The sequence below is a fragment of the Ranitomeya imitator genome, chromosome 1 (genome assembly GCF_032444005.1).
Source record: "Ranitomeya imitator isolate aRanImi1 chromosome 1, aRanImi1.pri, whole genome shotgun sequence".
Taxonomy (NCBI): Eukaryota; Metazoa; Chordata; class Amphibia; order Anura; family Dendrobatidae; genus Ranitomeya; species Ranitomeya imitator.
The window spans coordinates 350497634-350512288 of NC_091282.1; the positions used below are offsets into that span (position 1 = coordinate 350497634).

The 14655-nt window shown below is 45.3% G+C and overlaps 1 protein-coding gene across 1 annotated transcript in view; it reads left to right on the forward strand.

The window, feature by feature from the left end:
• LOC138657768 (uncharacterized) overlaps window positions 1-7154 on the forward strand; it is a 49030-nt gene extending 41876 nt beyond the window's left edge. The window contains exons 5-6 of the mRNA XM_069745433.1: window positions 6775-6863; window positions 6937-7154. Coding sequence (XP_069601534.1) covers window positions 6775-6863; window positions 6937-7057 — 210 coding nt within the window. The 3' untranslated portion in view covers window positions 7058-7154. The remainder of the gene's footprint in view (window positions 1-6774; window positions 6864-6936) is intronic.
• Window positions 7155-14655: the final 7501 nt, after the last annotated feature.

Here is a 14655-nt window from a genome sequence, read left to right on the forward strand (position 1 = left end):
ACAAACGCTGAGGCAACACCTTCAGGGAGGTGGCAGCTGTAGCTGACTTGCGGAAATGGGCACACACGGCATATTTTTACAAGTAGCTCCAGCAGATCTTGGGTAAGTTTTGAGAAACCGCTGAACCACTAAGTTGAGCATGTGAACCGGGCATGGTACGTGTGCAAGGTTGCCAAGCTTCAGAGCCGCCACCAGGTTCCAGCCATTGTCACACACGACCATGCCTGGTTGTAGGTTCAGGGGCAACAGAGACAGATCAGTCTGGTCTGTTAGAATGGAGGGCTGATGAGACGCTGTGTGGGGAATGGAGGGCTGATGAGATGCTGTGTGGGGAATAGGGGGATGATGAGATGCTGTGTGGGGAATGGGGGGCTGATGAGACGCTGTGTGGGGAATGGAAGGATGATGAGATGCTGTGTGGGGAATAAGGGGATGATGAGACGCTGTGTGGGGAATGGGGGGATGATGAGGAGCTGTGAGGGGGGAATGGGGGGCTGATGAGATGCTGTGTGGAGAATCGGGGGCTGATGAGACGCTGTGTGGGGAATGGGGGGCTGATGAAACGCTGTGTGGGGAATGGGGACTGATGAGGAGCTGTGTGGGGAATGGGGATGATGAGACGCTGTGTGGGGAATGGGAGGGATGATGAGATGCTGTATGGGGAATAGGGGGATGATGAGACGCTGTGTGGGGAATAGGGGGATGATGAGACGCTGTGTGGGGAATGGAGGATGATGAGATGCTGTGTGGGAAATGGGGGATGATGAGACACTGTGTGGGGAATGGGGGTATGATGAGACGCTGTGTGGGGACCTTTCAACAACTCTGCGGCAGTGTGCGGTTTGTCACCTAAGCAGATTAGCCTCAGCAGAGCCTATTGCCGCCAGGCCGAAGCAGAGGTACAGTGCTTCCAGCTTGTGACTGATTCAGAGACAGAGGGTGAGGAGGAGGTGCAGGAACTTCTGTAGAAGGTGGGGGAAATCATGATAGAACCAGGGCCTGCAATCCTTGGTTTCGGTAGCATGTGTTCCATCCGAGAGTCCGACTAGGTCCCAGCTTCTACAATGTTTACCAAATGTGTGCCACCAGGAAAATGTAGCATCCCTGGCCAAAGGAACTTGTCCACGTGTCCATAGTTAAGTGGACCTTCACAGTAACAGTGTTGGTCAGGGCATGGCTGATTTTATGGGACAAGTGCTTGTGTAAGGTGGGGACGGCACACCTGGAAAAATAGTGGCAGCTGGGGACTGAGTACTGAGGGACAGCTGCCTCCATGAGGTTGCGGAAAGCTTCTGTCTCCGCAACCCAAAACGGCAACATTTCCAGGGCAAGCAGTCTGGAAATGTAGTTGTTTAGTATTGTGGTCTGTTGGTGCGTGCTTTGAATTTATGCTTGCGTTCCAAGGACTGGGGTAGGGACAACTGAACGCTGAGCTGGAACCAGGATGTGGTTGCTGACAGTGGTTGCAAGTGTGCAACAGGTGCAGGGTGGGTGGCATCTTCGCCTGTGTCATGGACAGGGAATTGGTGTGCACGTACTGTAGAACAGGGGACATTGCAGTGGTATCACCCGCTGACACGGTTTTTGGATCCAGGCGTCCGGCCCAACTAGTCGGATGCTTTGCTGTCATGTGCCTGAGCATGCTGGTGGTGGTCAGGCTGGTAGTTGCGCTGCCTCTGCTGATACTGGTATGGCAGATGTTGCAAATGGCCTCTCTTTGGGTTAACTGGACTGTCTTTGAAAAAGCGCCAGACTTGGGAACACCTTACCCTTGGCCTGGCAACTTCACCTGTGTTAGTACACAGGAACGGGAACAGTAGCCCGTCTTGTGTCTCTGGCCACCCTATTGCCTCCTCTTGCCTGTTGTGGCGCTGCAGAACCCTCCCCCTCTGTGCTGCTGTCCTCATTCTGAATGTCAACTTCCCAGGTTGGGTTAGTGACTTTATTGTCCACCACCTCGTCTTCCACTTTCGCACCCTGGTCCTTCATCTGACTTGCTGACTTAACAGCATTACTTGTTGGCAATTGTGTCTCATCATCATCCATCTCTTGCGACAGTAATTGCATTTTCTCACCGTCGCCTTCTTCTGAGAGTGGCTGTTCAAATATTTTGGCATCACTACATGCGATCTCCTACTTGAAAAGGGCAGGGAGAGAGGCCAAAATCTATAAATGGAAATGTGAACAGCTCTTCAGATTGTCCAAGTGTTGTATCACTTGTCTCTGGGCAGTCGCCATGGTGGGAGGAAGGAGGATCACAGTGAGGATTATGTGGTCCAGAATCACGGCTACTGAGACTGGGCTGTGTGGAAGACAGGGTGGTGCTGGCTAAGTGACTAAAAGCATTATCTGCCATCTATCCTACAACCTTTTCACATTAGTCTGGCTTCAAGAGTGGTGTTCCGCCCCCCTCTACAAAGTGGCACAGGAAGCTAGGTCGACATGTTGTCTGTTTCATATTGCCCACTGCCTCTGCGCTCACCATTAGCCTTACATCCACTCCCTGTCCCTTACCATGTGCCTTGCCTATTTAAAATTACGTATGATATATCACTGTTGAGAAAACTTTCCTGGATTAGTATCACATGAAAATTTACCCACCTCAGATGGTCTTATTAAAGTGCTGGAGCAATATAGCAATGCTATTGCTAACCAACAAAGTCTGGCTGTGTGTTTTTTTTAACAATATCTTTTTATTTGGTTTTAAGAAAATAACCACAAACAGTGTATACAATACTTTAGACTGACTAACATTGAAGTCTACATAGGTATTAAACCTACAGAAAATAAAATACAACATAACATACAGGGCTGTATTCAACAGATTTCTAGGTTTACAATAATTAATGACTACTATTAAATTAGAACAATATTTTCTGCTTGATTCAACCAACTCTTCCAATTAACATTGAATACTTGTAACTTATTATTTTTGTGTGCTATAATTTTTTCAAAAGCACAAGTTTTATTTATTGATTGTATTATCTCTTCGTTGGCAGAAATTTCTGGGGACTTCCAATATCTTGTAATCGCTATTTTTGTAGCTAGAAGAATATGTGAGACAATTACTCTGCCATTGGAGGGGATAGAATGTATAGCTAACAAAAGTAGTGCTAAAGAAGGAGATGGTTTTATTTTTGGTGGAGTAGAGAAGAGATCAGATTAAAAGTAAACGACCAGGTGGAAGTGATTATTCGCTCCAAAATGTGTGGATTAAAGAACTTTTGGCCACAGTTACACCAGCAGAGTTAAGTAGAAGAGGGGAACAGAGAGTGAAGCCTCATTGAGGTGTAATACCATCTTAAATCTTTGTTCATATAGGACTCAAGATAAGAGGCACATTTGAAGGTGTGAGCTGCAAAAACTAGTGAGCTTGTCCATTCACTGCTCGAGAATGCCTTATTCAATTCTTTTTCCCACGATAAAAAAGGAGTCGACTTTATAAAAACATTTTTCATGTCTACTAATTTATATTTATGGGTTTTAGGCCCACTTTATTGAATTAAACATTTGAAAAAGTCAATTTTAATCCTGAGTTAACCATTCCCTCTGATATTGGAAAATGTAATGCGTGTCGAATTTGGAGATATTAATAGAACTCTTTATTGGGAATTTTGAAATGGTTATATAAAGAAGCAAAAGAGAGGAGGTTAGGACCAGGGGTGGATTAAGGGTAGCCAGGGCCCCGTGCTGTTCAGACACTGTGGACCCTCCGGTCATGTGACGGGGTCATGTGATGGGGTCATGTGATGGGGTCATGCAACGGGGTCATCATATACCTGAACCAGATTATTCCAGAAAAATAGTTGCTGTGTGAAACTATGACCTGTCAAACATCCATTGATCTAGTTAATTTACCCTTCAGTTAGGAAGAAAAAAAACAAAAAAAACCCACAATACTATCACTATAAGTGTCAGTATTCACAGGAGATCTGTACTTAGTATGCAGTGTCTGTGTAGAGGTAATACAGTGATCACCGGTGACATTGTACACCGGACCTCTGTATATAGTATACAGTGTATAGTGTCAGTGTATAGGTAACACTGACTCACCAGTGATGTCTCTAGGTGAAGTCCTTCATCTTTCATGCAGCACAGACCACCATCACTTCATCCAGCCAGGACTCGTCTCTGCAGGAAATAACACTTATCTCGAGCTCCGCTTGCAGAACACATTACTTAATTTTTCCCAACTTCTACATTACACTAAATGAAGAAAAAGAGGCAACATGATCTGTCTCCAATCCTGCCCCATGTCTTTCATTCTGCCCGTGTCTCCAATCATGTCCCGTATCTACATTCTGCCCGTGTCTGCAATCCTGTCCCATCTGTCTCCAGTCCTGCCCAGTGTGTCCAGCATCTCTGCCACCAGTATCCAGCATGTCTGCCCCCAATGTCCAGCATCTCTGCCTCCAGTGTCCAGCATCTCTGCTCCCAGTGTCCAGCATCTCTGCTCCCAGTGTCCATCATCTCTGCTCCCAGTGTCCAGCATCTCTGCCCCCAGTGTGTCCAGCATCTCTGCCCCAGTGTGTCCAGCATCTCTGCCCCCAGTGTGTCCAGCATCTCTGCCCCCAGTGTGTCCAGCATATTGCCCCAGTGTGTCCAGCATTCTGTCCCAGTGTCCAGCATCCTGCCCCCAGTGTGTCCAGCATATTGCCCCCAGTGTGTCCAGCATATTGCCCCCAGTGTGTCCAGCATATTGCCCCCAGTGTGTCCAGCATCCTGCCCCCAGTGTGTCCAGCATATTGCCCCCAGTGTGTCCAGCATATTGCCCCCAGTGTGTCCAGCATATTGCCCCTAGTGTGTCCAGCATATTGCCCCCAGTGTGTCCAGCATCCAGCCCCCAGTGTGTCCAGCATCCATCCCCCAGTGTGTCCAGCATCCTGCCCCCAGTGTGTCCAGCATATTGCCCCCAGTGTGTCCAGCATCCTGCCCCAGTGTGTCCATCATCCTGCCCCCAGTGTGTCCAGCATCTCTGCCCTCAGTGTGTCCAGCATTCTGGCCCAGGCCCCCTGGATGGCAGTTCGCAATAAAAAAAAGAGTTCTCCTCACCTGTCCGCGCTCCTTCGGCGAAGCTCCCTCCAGCAGCGTGCACTCGCCGGCGACGTGCATGCTGCAGCTGATGTCAGCTGCCAGCCTCCAATTGGCTGGCGGCTGTTAACTATTGACGTGCGGGTGCGCACCCGCACGTCAATAGCGTTAAACTGCTGCAGCGCCAGGTAGGGGCCCAGTGAGCAGATGAGATGGGGCCCAATGCGGGCCCCCTCTGCCCACTGGGCCCATACGCCAGTCAGGGCAGTAATGCTCTGATGGCGGCGGTCAATCTGAGCGGTTGCCCAGGGCCCCCCCACACAACTGGGCCCTGGGCTCCCGCCCAGATTGACCTCATTATAATCCGCCACTGCTTAGGACCTTCATACAAATCTTTCACTAGTTCAATGCCCTGTTTTGTCCAATCTTTAATATTAAGATCAGGTATTAGGAGTTCTAAGGTTTCCAGTGGAGTTATGGACATAACTGGGGCTGAGGCGTTAGAACCTTTTTTATGGAATGCTTTCCAGCTGGAGATGGATGACACTCTCAGAGGAAGAGCATCTATTTTTTTATTTGGAGCAATCAAAGAAGCACTAAATAGAGCTTTTACATTTTTAGAGGCCGCACATTGTGATTCAATATGAACCCAATTACAAGTTTTATTTCCATTCCACCATGCTCTAACTTGATCTATTTGGGTAGCTAGATAGTAATCTTGGATATTAGGGAGGTTGAGCCCTCCAAATTTCACCATATAGTGCTGCACAAATGTTATGGCCCCATAAAGTGCTGCACAAACTTTATGGCCCCACATAGTGCTGCACAAATGTTATGGCCCCATATGGTGCTGCACAAATGTTATGGCCCCATATAGTGCTGCACAAATGTTATGGCCCCATATAGTGCTGCACAAACGTTATGGCCCCTCCCTCGGCTTATACACGAGTCATTGTCCAAGAAGCTGGTGGGGCGAGGGGCAGCAGCAGGAGTTGGTGTCGGTGAAGACATCATACTCACCCTCCTGGCGCTGTTGCAGTATCTCCAATGGTCTCGGCGCCGGCAGCTTTTCCTATGCTGAGCGGTCACATGGTACCGCTCATTAAGGTAATGAATATGCGCGTGTCTCCACTCCCATAGGTGTGGAGCGCATTTTCACTACAATAATGAGTGGTACCAAGAGACCGCTCAGCACATGAGAGCTGCCTGCGCCGTGAGAACGGAGATGCAGTGATGGCACGAAGAGGGTGGCACGTGTTAAGGAGCTGATACTCCTAAACCCTTCATCCAATTTTAATGTGGATACCCTCAAATGAAAGCTGAACGTCTGAACTTCAACTGCATCTGAATTGTTTTGTTTAAAATTTATTGTGGTAATGTCTATAACCAAAATTAGAAAAATGTTGTCTCTGTCCAAATATATATGGACCTAACTGTATATACATGTACAACCTAGGGCACTTTCTTTTACATCCCTTTTCTTAAAACCATAAACAGAAGCACTAAATAAACAGGCCCAGAAATCTGGAATCGAATGCCGGATTTCAAAGTTTCAAAGTAAAAAAAAAAATGCAAAAAACACCCAGCAACCCAAAAATGGAATATCCATGGGAGCACTGAGAATAAAGTAAGAGCAATTACTGGGTATTTTAACTTGGTGACGGGTCCTTTTTAAGCAAACAGGTGTTTTGTGCTCAGTATACTGGTATGTTACAAATATATGTTGTTTTTTTTTACAAACAGCTGTTTGTGAATAAGCAGAGCTGCGTTCTGTGCGGAATGCATGTCACCATCATGGGGAGAGAAGCCTTTTTATGTCCTCAGCATTACAGGTAACTAATCAGGAGCTAGCATTAGCACTGTTAGAATTTATCTAAGAGCCTTACAAATCTTCTATTGTTCCAGGATTGGCATATCCCAATGTCTTATTTGCAAATTACCGATTCTGGGGCATCCACCATCCTCTACTGCTCTTCTGTGCCAAATGTGTGGCTTCCAGGAAACATGTATTGCCTTAAAAATGTAATTTCTTTTTCATTAATTATGTTAAACTTTTTAAATTGCTCTTGTTTAATTTGTTAAAATGTTTGTCAATGTTTCTAATAAACCTAATTTAGAATGTGGTTGAATAATTTGCTGTATGATTCAAAGTTGTAATCCCTGCACCTCTCCTGTGATCTCTCTGCTCCTTGGGAGCAAGTCTCCACCCAGTCGCTCAACTCAGGAACAGAAAGCGGACTTCCAAAACATAAAATATTTCCAAATCTTCCTTTATTTCATAATTATTAAAAGCTTACAAATATGGCATGGTGACGTTTCAGCCAGAAATTGCCTTTATCAAGCCAAAATTATTGTCTTTTTATTTCAATTTTGGACTGAGAATGGCTGTTTTTTTTTTTTCCAAAATCTTTTCATTCGATGAGTTTACATACAATCACTTTGAATCAAATTTACAACTGTTACAATTACAAGGTTATTCTCATCCCTTTTCTATTTACCTTTTATATGTTACAACAATACTTCAACCGATTAGTACAAATCAAACAATAGAATACGAAAAGCAAAAACAAGATCAGGCCCTCAAACTCCCCAAGTTACCCCCCAGGTCCTCAAGGTTCTACCAGGATGTACCTCTAAACGTCATCATCATCAATTGAGTAATTTCTGCTTGCATGTAACTGCATTCAGTAACAGTTCCCCATTTTCTGAAGAAGATTCCTGTGTTCCTCTCCTTTTATGACTCCGCGTCTATCTGTAATAAAGATTTTAAGGTGTCTATTATTTCAGAAATTCTAGGTTTCTGCTTTTCCAGCCAATGCCTCGGAATGCACTTTTTTTTTTTTTACTACCAGTAAAACTATATGTATAATGTCAGGAACATTGTAAAGCTTATTACTAGTGCCATTTTCCAGACTGAAGAAATGAAGCAAAAATGCCTGAATAGTTTTAGGTATCTTAACCTTCCAGATTTCTTGAACATATTCAATTACCTTCTCCCAAGCCCTTTGAATAAATGGACACTCCCAAATGCAATGTAGTAAATTAGCTCTATATAAATTACATTTCGGACAGCTGACAAGAAAATGGGCAGGGGTATTCCTGTAAGAGAAATTAAAGGCATAGATCAGGTGGCGCAACAATTTGAAATGCACTTCCTTCCATTGCTCATTAATCATTACTTTTCTTACTTTAGTCCACCCCACTAACATCTTCTCATACAAGTCCTCATCTGAGATAATCTTGCTCCATGCATCAAATACTTTAGTTCTCCAGGGATCTTGTGTTCGAATATGATCGTAAATGTTGGAAAGAGAATCTGAAGTTGTGGCCAGACCAATCAGACTATCAAAGGTGTTTCTTTCCTCCACCTTTCCTAAATCTTTTACTAATGTTGTATAATGTTTTATTAACTGTAAGAATTGTAGAATATGACTATTTTCCAACCCATATTTGGCCGAGAATTCTGTCCTGCTCTACAGTCTCCCTTTGTCAGTTTATAAAACATACCCCAAATGATTAATTCCCCTCTCCCTCCATATTTTAAATAATTTAATCTGCGAACTTTGTATAAAATTCAGGTCTTTCCAAATAGGCATATATTTAGAAATGCAAAATGGGAGTCTGTTATGATACGGTGGTCTAGGAGCAACATGGAACGAGCTCTGAAGGAAGTGGTAACTGTACTGACCGCAGTCCCTAAGCTCAACACAACACTAGAAGTAGCCGTGGAATGCTCCTAACTCTCCCTAGGCATCTCGTCACAGCCTAAGAGCTAACTACCCCTAAAGATAGAAGCAGGAAAGCTATCTTGCCTCAGAGAAAATCCCCAAAGGATAGATTAGCCCCCCACAAATAATGACTGTGAGTGGAGAGGGAAAAGACATACACAGAATGAAACCAGGATGAGCACAGGAGGCCAGTCTAACTAAATAGATAGGACAGGATGGAATACTGTGCGGTCAGTATAAAACACTACAAAAATCCACGCAGAGTTTACAAAAAATCTCCACACCTGACTAAAGGTGTGGAGGGCAAATCTGCCTCCCAGAGCTTCCAGCAAGACAGAATTAATTCACACTGATAAGCTGGACAAACATAGAAAGCACAGAATGGATAAGTCCACAATCTATGGACAGAAAAGGGCAAGCAAAAACTTAGCTTAGCTGAACTGGTCAGGATAACAGGGAACTCCAAAGAGATGTGAATCCAACCAGGAACCATTTACAAGTGGCACTGGCTGAAGATAGAGCCAGACTTAAATAGCCGAGCAGAAGAGACGATAAGTGGAGGCAGCTGATGACAGCTAACTCCAAGGAGCAGCCATACCACTAGAAACCACAAGAGGGAGCCCAAGAGCAGAACTCACAAAAGTGCCACTTACAACCACCGGAGGGAGCCCAAGAGCGGAATTCACAACAGTACCCCCCCCCCTTGAGGAGGGGTCACCGAACCCTCACCAGAGCCCCCAGGCCGATCAGGACGAGCCAAGTGAAAAGCATGAACCAAATCGGTGGCATGGACATCGGAGGCAACAACCCAAGAATTATCCTCCTGGCCATAACCCTTCCACTTGACAAGATACTGAAGCCTCCGCCTCGAAAAACGAGAATCCAAAATCTTCTCAACCTCATATTCCAACTCTCCCTCAACCAACACCGGGGCAGGAGGGTCAACCGAGGGAACAACGGGCACCACATATCTCCGCAACAAAGATCTATGGAAAACATTATGAATGGCAAAAGAGGCAGAAAGAGCCAAACGAAAAGACACCGGATTAATAATTTCAGAAATTTTATAAGGACCAATAAACCGAGGCTTAAACTTAGGAGAAGAAACCTTCATAGGAACATGACGAGAAGACAACCAAACCAAATCCCCCACACGAAGCCGGGGACCAACACACCGACGGCGGTTGGCAAAACGTTGAGCCCTTTCCTGAGACAACGTCAAATTGTCCACCACATGAGTCCAAATCTGCTGCAGCCTGTCCACCACAGAATCAACACCAGGACAATCGGAAGGCTCAACCTGCCCAGAAGAAAAACGAGGATGAAAACCAAAATTACAAAAGAAAGGTGAAACCAAAGTAGCCGAACTAGCCCGATTATTAAGGGCAAACTCGGCCAACGGCAAGAAAGACACCCAATCATCCTGATCAGCAGACACAAAGCATCTCAAATAGGTCTCCAAGGTCTGATTAGTTCGCTCAGTTTGACCATTAGTCTGAGGATGAAACGCCGAAGAAAAAGACAAATCAATGCCCATCCTAGCACAAAAGGCCCGCCAAAATCTAGAGACAAACTGAGAACCTCTGTCAGACACAATATTCTCCGGAATGCCATGCAAACGAACCACATGCTGAAAAAATAATGGAACCAGATCTGAGGAGGAAGGCAACTTAGGCAAAGGTACCAGATGGACTATTTTAGAGAACCGGTCACAAACAACCCAGATAACAGACATCTTCTGGGAAACAGGAAGATCCGAAATAAAATCCATGGAAATATGCATCCAGGGCCTTTCAGGGACCAGCAAAGGCAAAAGCAACCCACCAGCGCGGGAACAGCAAGGCTTGGCCCGGGCGCAAGTCCCACAGGACTGCACAAAAGCACGCACATCGCGCGACAAGGAAGGCCACCAAAAGGACCTAGCAACCAAATCTCTGGTACCAAAAATCCCAGGATGCCCAGCCAACACTGAACAATGAACCTCAGAAATTACCTTACTTGTCCATCTATCAGGAACAAACCGCTTCCCCACTGGACAGCGGTCAGGCCTATCAGCCTGAAATTCCTGAAGCACCCGCCGCAAATCAGGGGAGATAGCAGAAAGAATCACCCCCTCCTTAAGAATGCCAACCGGCTCAAGGACTCCAGGAGAATCAGGCGAAAAACTCCTAGAGAGGGCATCAGCCTTAACATTCTTAAATCCCGGAAGATACAAGACCACAAAATCAAAACGGGAGAAAAACAGGGACCATCGAGCCTGTCTAGGATTCAGCCGCTTGGCCGACTCGAAGTAAATCAGATTCTTATGATCGGTCAGGACCACAACACGGTGTTTAGCTCCCTCAAGCCAATGTCGCCTCTCCTCAAACACCCACTTCATAGCCAACAACTCCCGATTGCCGACATCATAATTGCGTTCCGCAGGCAAAAACTTTCTGGAAAAAAAAGCACACGGTTTCATCAGAGAACAATCAGAATCCCTCTGAGACAAAACGGTCCCTGCCCCAATCTCAGAAGCGTCGACCTCAACCTGAAAAGGAAGAGAAACATCCGGTTGACGCAACACAGGGGCAGAAGTAAATCGTCGTTTAAGCTCCTGAAAGGCCTCAACAGCCTCAGAGGACCAATTTGTCACATCAGCGCCTTTCTTCGTCAAATCAGTAAGGGGCTTAACCACACTGGAAAAGTTGGCAATGAAACGGCGATAGAAATGAGCAAAACCCAAAAATTTTTGAAGACCCTTCACAGATGTGGGTTGGATCCAGTCATGAATAGCTTGGACCTTAACAGGATCCATTTCTATAGACGAGGGAGAAAAAATAAAACCCAAAAAAGAGACCTTCTGAACTCCGAATAGGCACTTAGACCCCTTCACAAATAAAGCATTATCACGAAGGATCTGGAACACCATCCTGACCTGCTTCACATGAGACTCCCAATCATCGGAAAAAATCAAAATCTCATCCAAATATACGACCATGAATTTATCAAGATAATTGCGGAAAATATCCTGCATGAAAGACTGAAACACAGATGGAGCATTAGAGAGCCCAAATGGCATCACAAGGTATTCAAAATGGCCTTCGGGCGTAATAAATGCAGTTTTCCATTCGTCACCCTGTTTAATACGAACAAGATTATATGCCCCTCGGAGGTCAATCTTAGTAAACCAACTAGCCCCCTTAATCTGAGCAAACAAATCAGTAAGCAAAGGCAAGGGGTATTGGAATTTGACCGTGAGCTTATTAAGAAGACGATAATCAATACAGGGTCTCAAGGAGCCATCCTTCTTAGCAACAAAAAAGAAACCCGCTCCCAATGGTGACGAAGAGGGCCGAATATGCCCTTTCTCCAAAGATTCCTTAACATAGCTCCGCATGGCGGCATGCTCTGGCACAGACAGATTGAAAAGTCGGCCCTTAGGGAACTTACAACCAGGAATCAAGTTAATAGCACAATCACAGTCCCTGTGCGGAGGAAGGGAACTGGACTTGGGCTCATCAAATACATCCTGAAAATCCGACAAAAACTCAGGGACCTCAGAAGAGGGGAAAGAGGAAATTGACATCAAAGGAACGTCACTATGTACTCCTCGACAACCCCAACTAGTCACCGACATAGTTCTCCAATCCAGCACCGGATTATGTTCCTGTAACCATGGAAATCCCAGTACAACAACATCATGCAGGTTATGCAACACCAGAAAACGGCAATCTTCCTGATGTGCAGGAGCCATGTACATAGTCATCTGTGTCCAGTACTGAGGTTTGTCCTTGGCCAAGGGTGTAGCATCAATGCCCCTCAAAGGAATAGGGCTCTGCAAAGGCTGCAAGGAAAAACCACAGCGCCTGGCGAATTCTAAGTCCATTAAGTTCAGGGCAGCGCCTGAATCCACAAATGCCATGACAGAAATGGACGACAATGAGCAAATCAGGGTCACAGATAAGAGAAATTTTGGCTGTATAGTACTAATGGTAACAGACCTAGCGACTCTCTTAGTACGCTTAGGGCAATCAGAGATAACATGAGCCGAATCACCACAGTAAAAACACAGCCTATTCTGACGTCTGAATTCCTGCGTTCTATTCTAGTCAAAATCCTATCACATTGCATAGGTTCAGGACTTTGCTCAGAGGATACTGCCATATGGTGCACAGCTTTGCGCTCGCGCAGACGCCGATCAATCTGAATGGCTAGAGACATAGATTCGCTCAAACTGGCAGGCGTAGGAAAGCCCACCATAACATCTTTAAGGGTTTCAGAAAGACCTTTTCTGAAAATAGCAGCCAGAGCCTCTTCATTCCATTTAGTGAGCACAGACCATTTTCTAAATTTCTGGCAGTATAACTCTGCCGCTTCCTGACCTTGACACAAGGCCAACAGGGTTTTTTCCGCATGATCCACAGAATTAGGTTCGTGATACAATAATCCGAGCGCTTGAAAAAATGCATCTACATTCAATAATGCCGGATCCCCTGTTTCAAGAGAAAAAGCCCAGTCTTGAGGGTCCCACGCAGCAAGGATATGATGATTTTTACTTGCTGAATGGGATCACCAGAAGAACGGGGTTTCAAAGCAAAAAACAATTTGCAGTTATTTTTAAAGTTCAAAAACTTGGATCTGTCCCCAAAAAACAAGTCAGGAGTAGGAATTCTGGGCTCTAAAGCCGGAGTCTGGACAACATAGTCCTGGATACACTGTACTCTTGCAGCAAATTGATCCACACGAGAAAACAAACCCTGAACATCTATGCCAAAGCATATATCCTGAACCACCCAGATATCAAGAGGAAAAAAAAAAAAAAAAAGACAAACTAGAGCACAGAAAAAAAAAATGGTTCAGAACTTTCTTTTCCTTCTTTTGAGATGCATTTAATTCATTTTTGGCCACTTGTACTGTTACGATACGGTGGTCTAGGAGCAACATGGAACAAGCTCTGAAGGAAGTGGTAACTGTACTGACCGCAGTCCCTAAGCTCAACACAACACTAGAAGTAGCCGTGGAATGCTCCTAACTCTCCCTAGGCATCTCGTCACAGCCTAAGAGCTAACTACCCCTAAAGATAGAAGCAGGAAAGCTATCTTGCCTCAGAGAAAATCCCCAAAGGATAGATTAGCCCCCCACAAATAATGACTGTGAGTGGAGAGGGAAAAGACATACACAGAATGAAACCAGGATGAGCACAGGAGGCCAGTCTAACTAAATAGATAGGACAGGATGGAATACTGTGCGGTCAGTATAAAACACTACAAAAATCCACGCAGAGTTTACAAAAAATCTCCACACCTGACTAAAGGTGTGGAGGGCAAATCTGCCTCCCAGAGCTTCCAGCAAGACAGAATTAATTCACACTGATAAGCTGGACAAACATAGAAAGCACAGAATGGATAAGTCCACAATCTATGGACAGAAAAGGGCAAGCAAAAACTTAGCTTAGCTGAACTGGTCAGGATAACAGGGAACTCCAAAGAGATGTGAATCCAACCAGGAACCATTTACAAGTGGCACTGGCTGAACATAGAGCCAGACTTAAATAGCCGAGCAGAAGAGACGATAAGTGGAGGCAGCTGATGACAGCTAACTCCAAGGAGCAGCCATACCACTAGAAACCACAAGAGGGAGCCCAAGAGCAGAACTCACAAAAGTGCCACTTACAACCACCGGAGGGAGCCCAAGAGCGGAATTCACAACAGGAGTCTAGTTTCCTAACTGCTCTCCATGAGAAAGGCTGTTTTTGGCCAAAACATTGACACGCCATATGTGTAACTTTTAATGATGATACAATAAAGGAAGATTTAGAAATATCCAGTATCTTAACTCCTTAATGACCGCCGATACACCTTTTCATGGCAGCAATTAAGGGTACTTAAACCGAGCTCTGCTATGCACCGACACA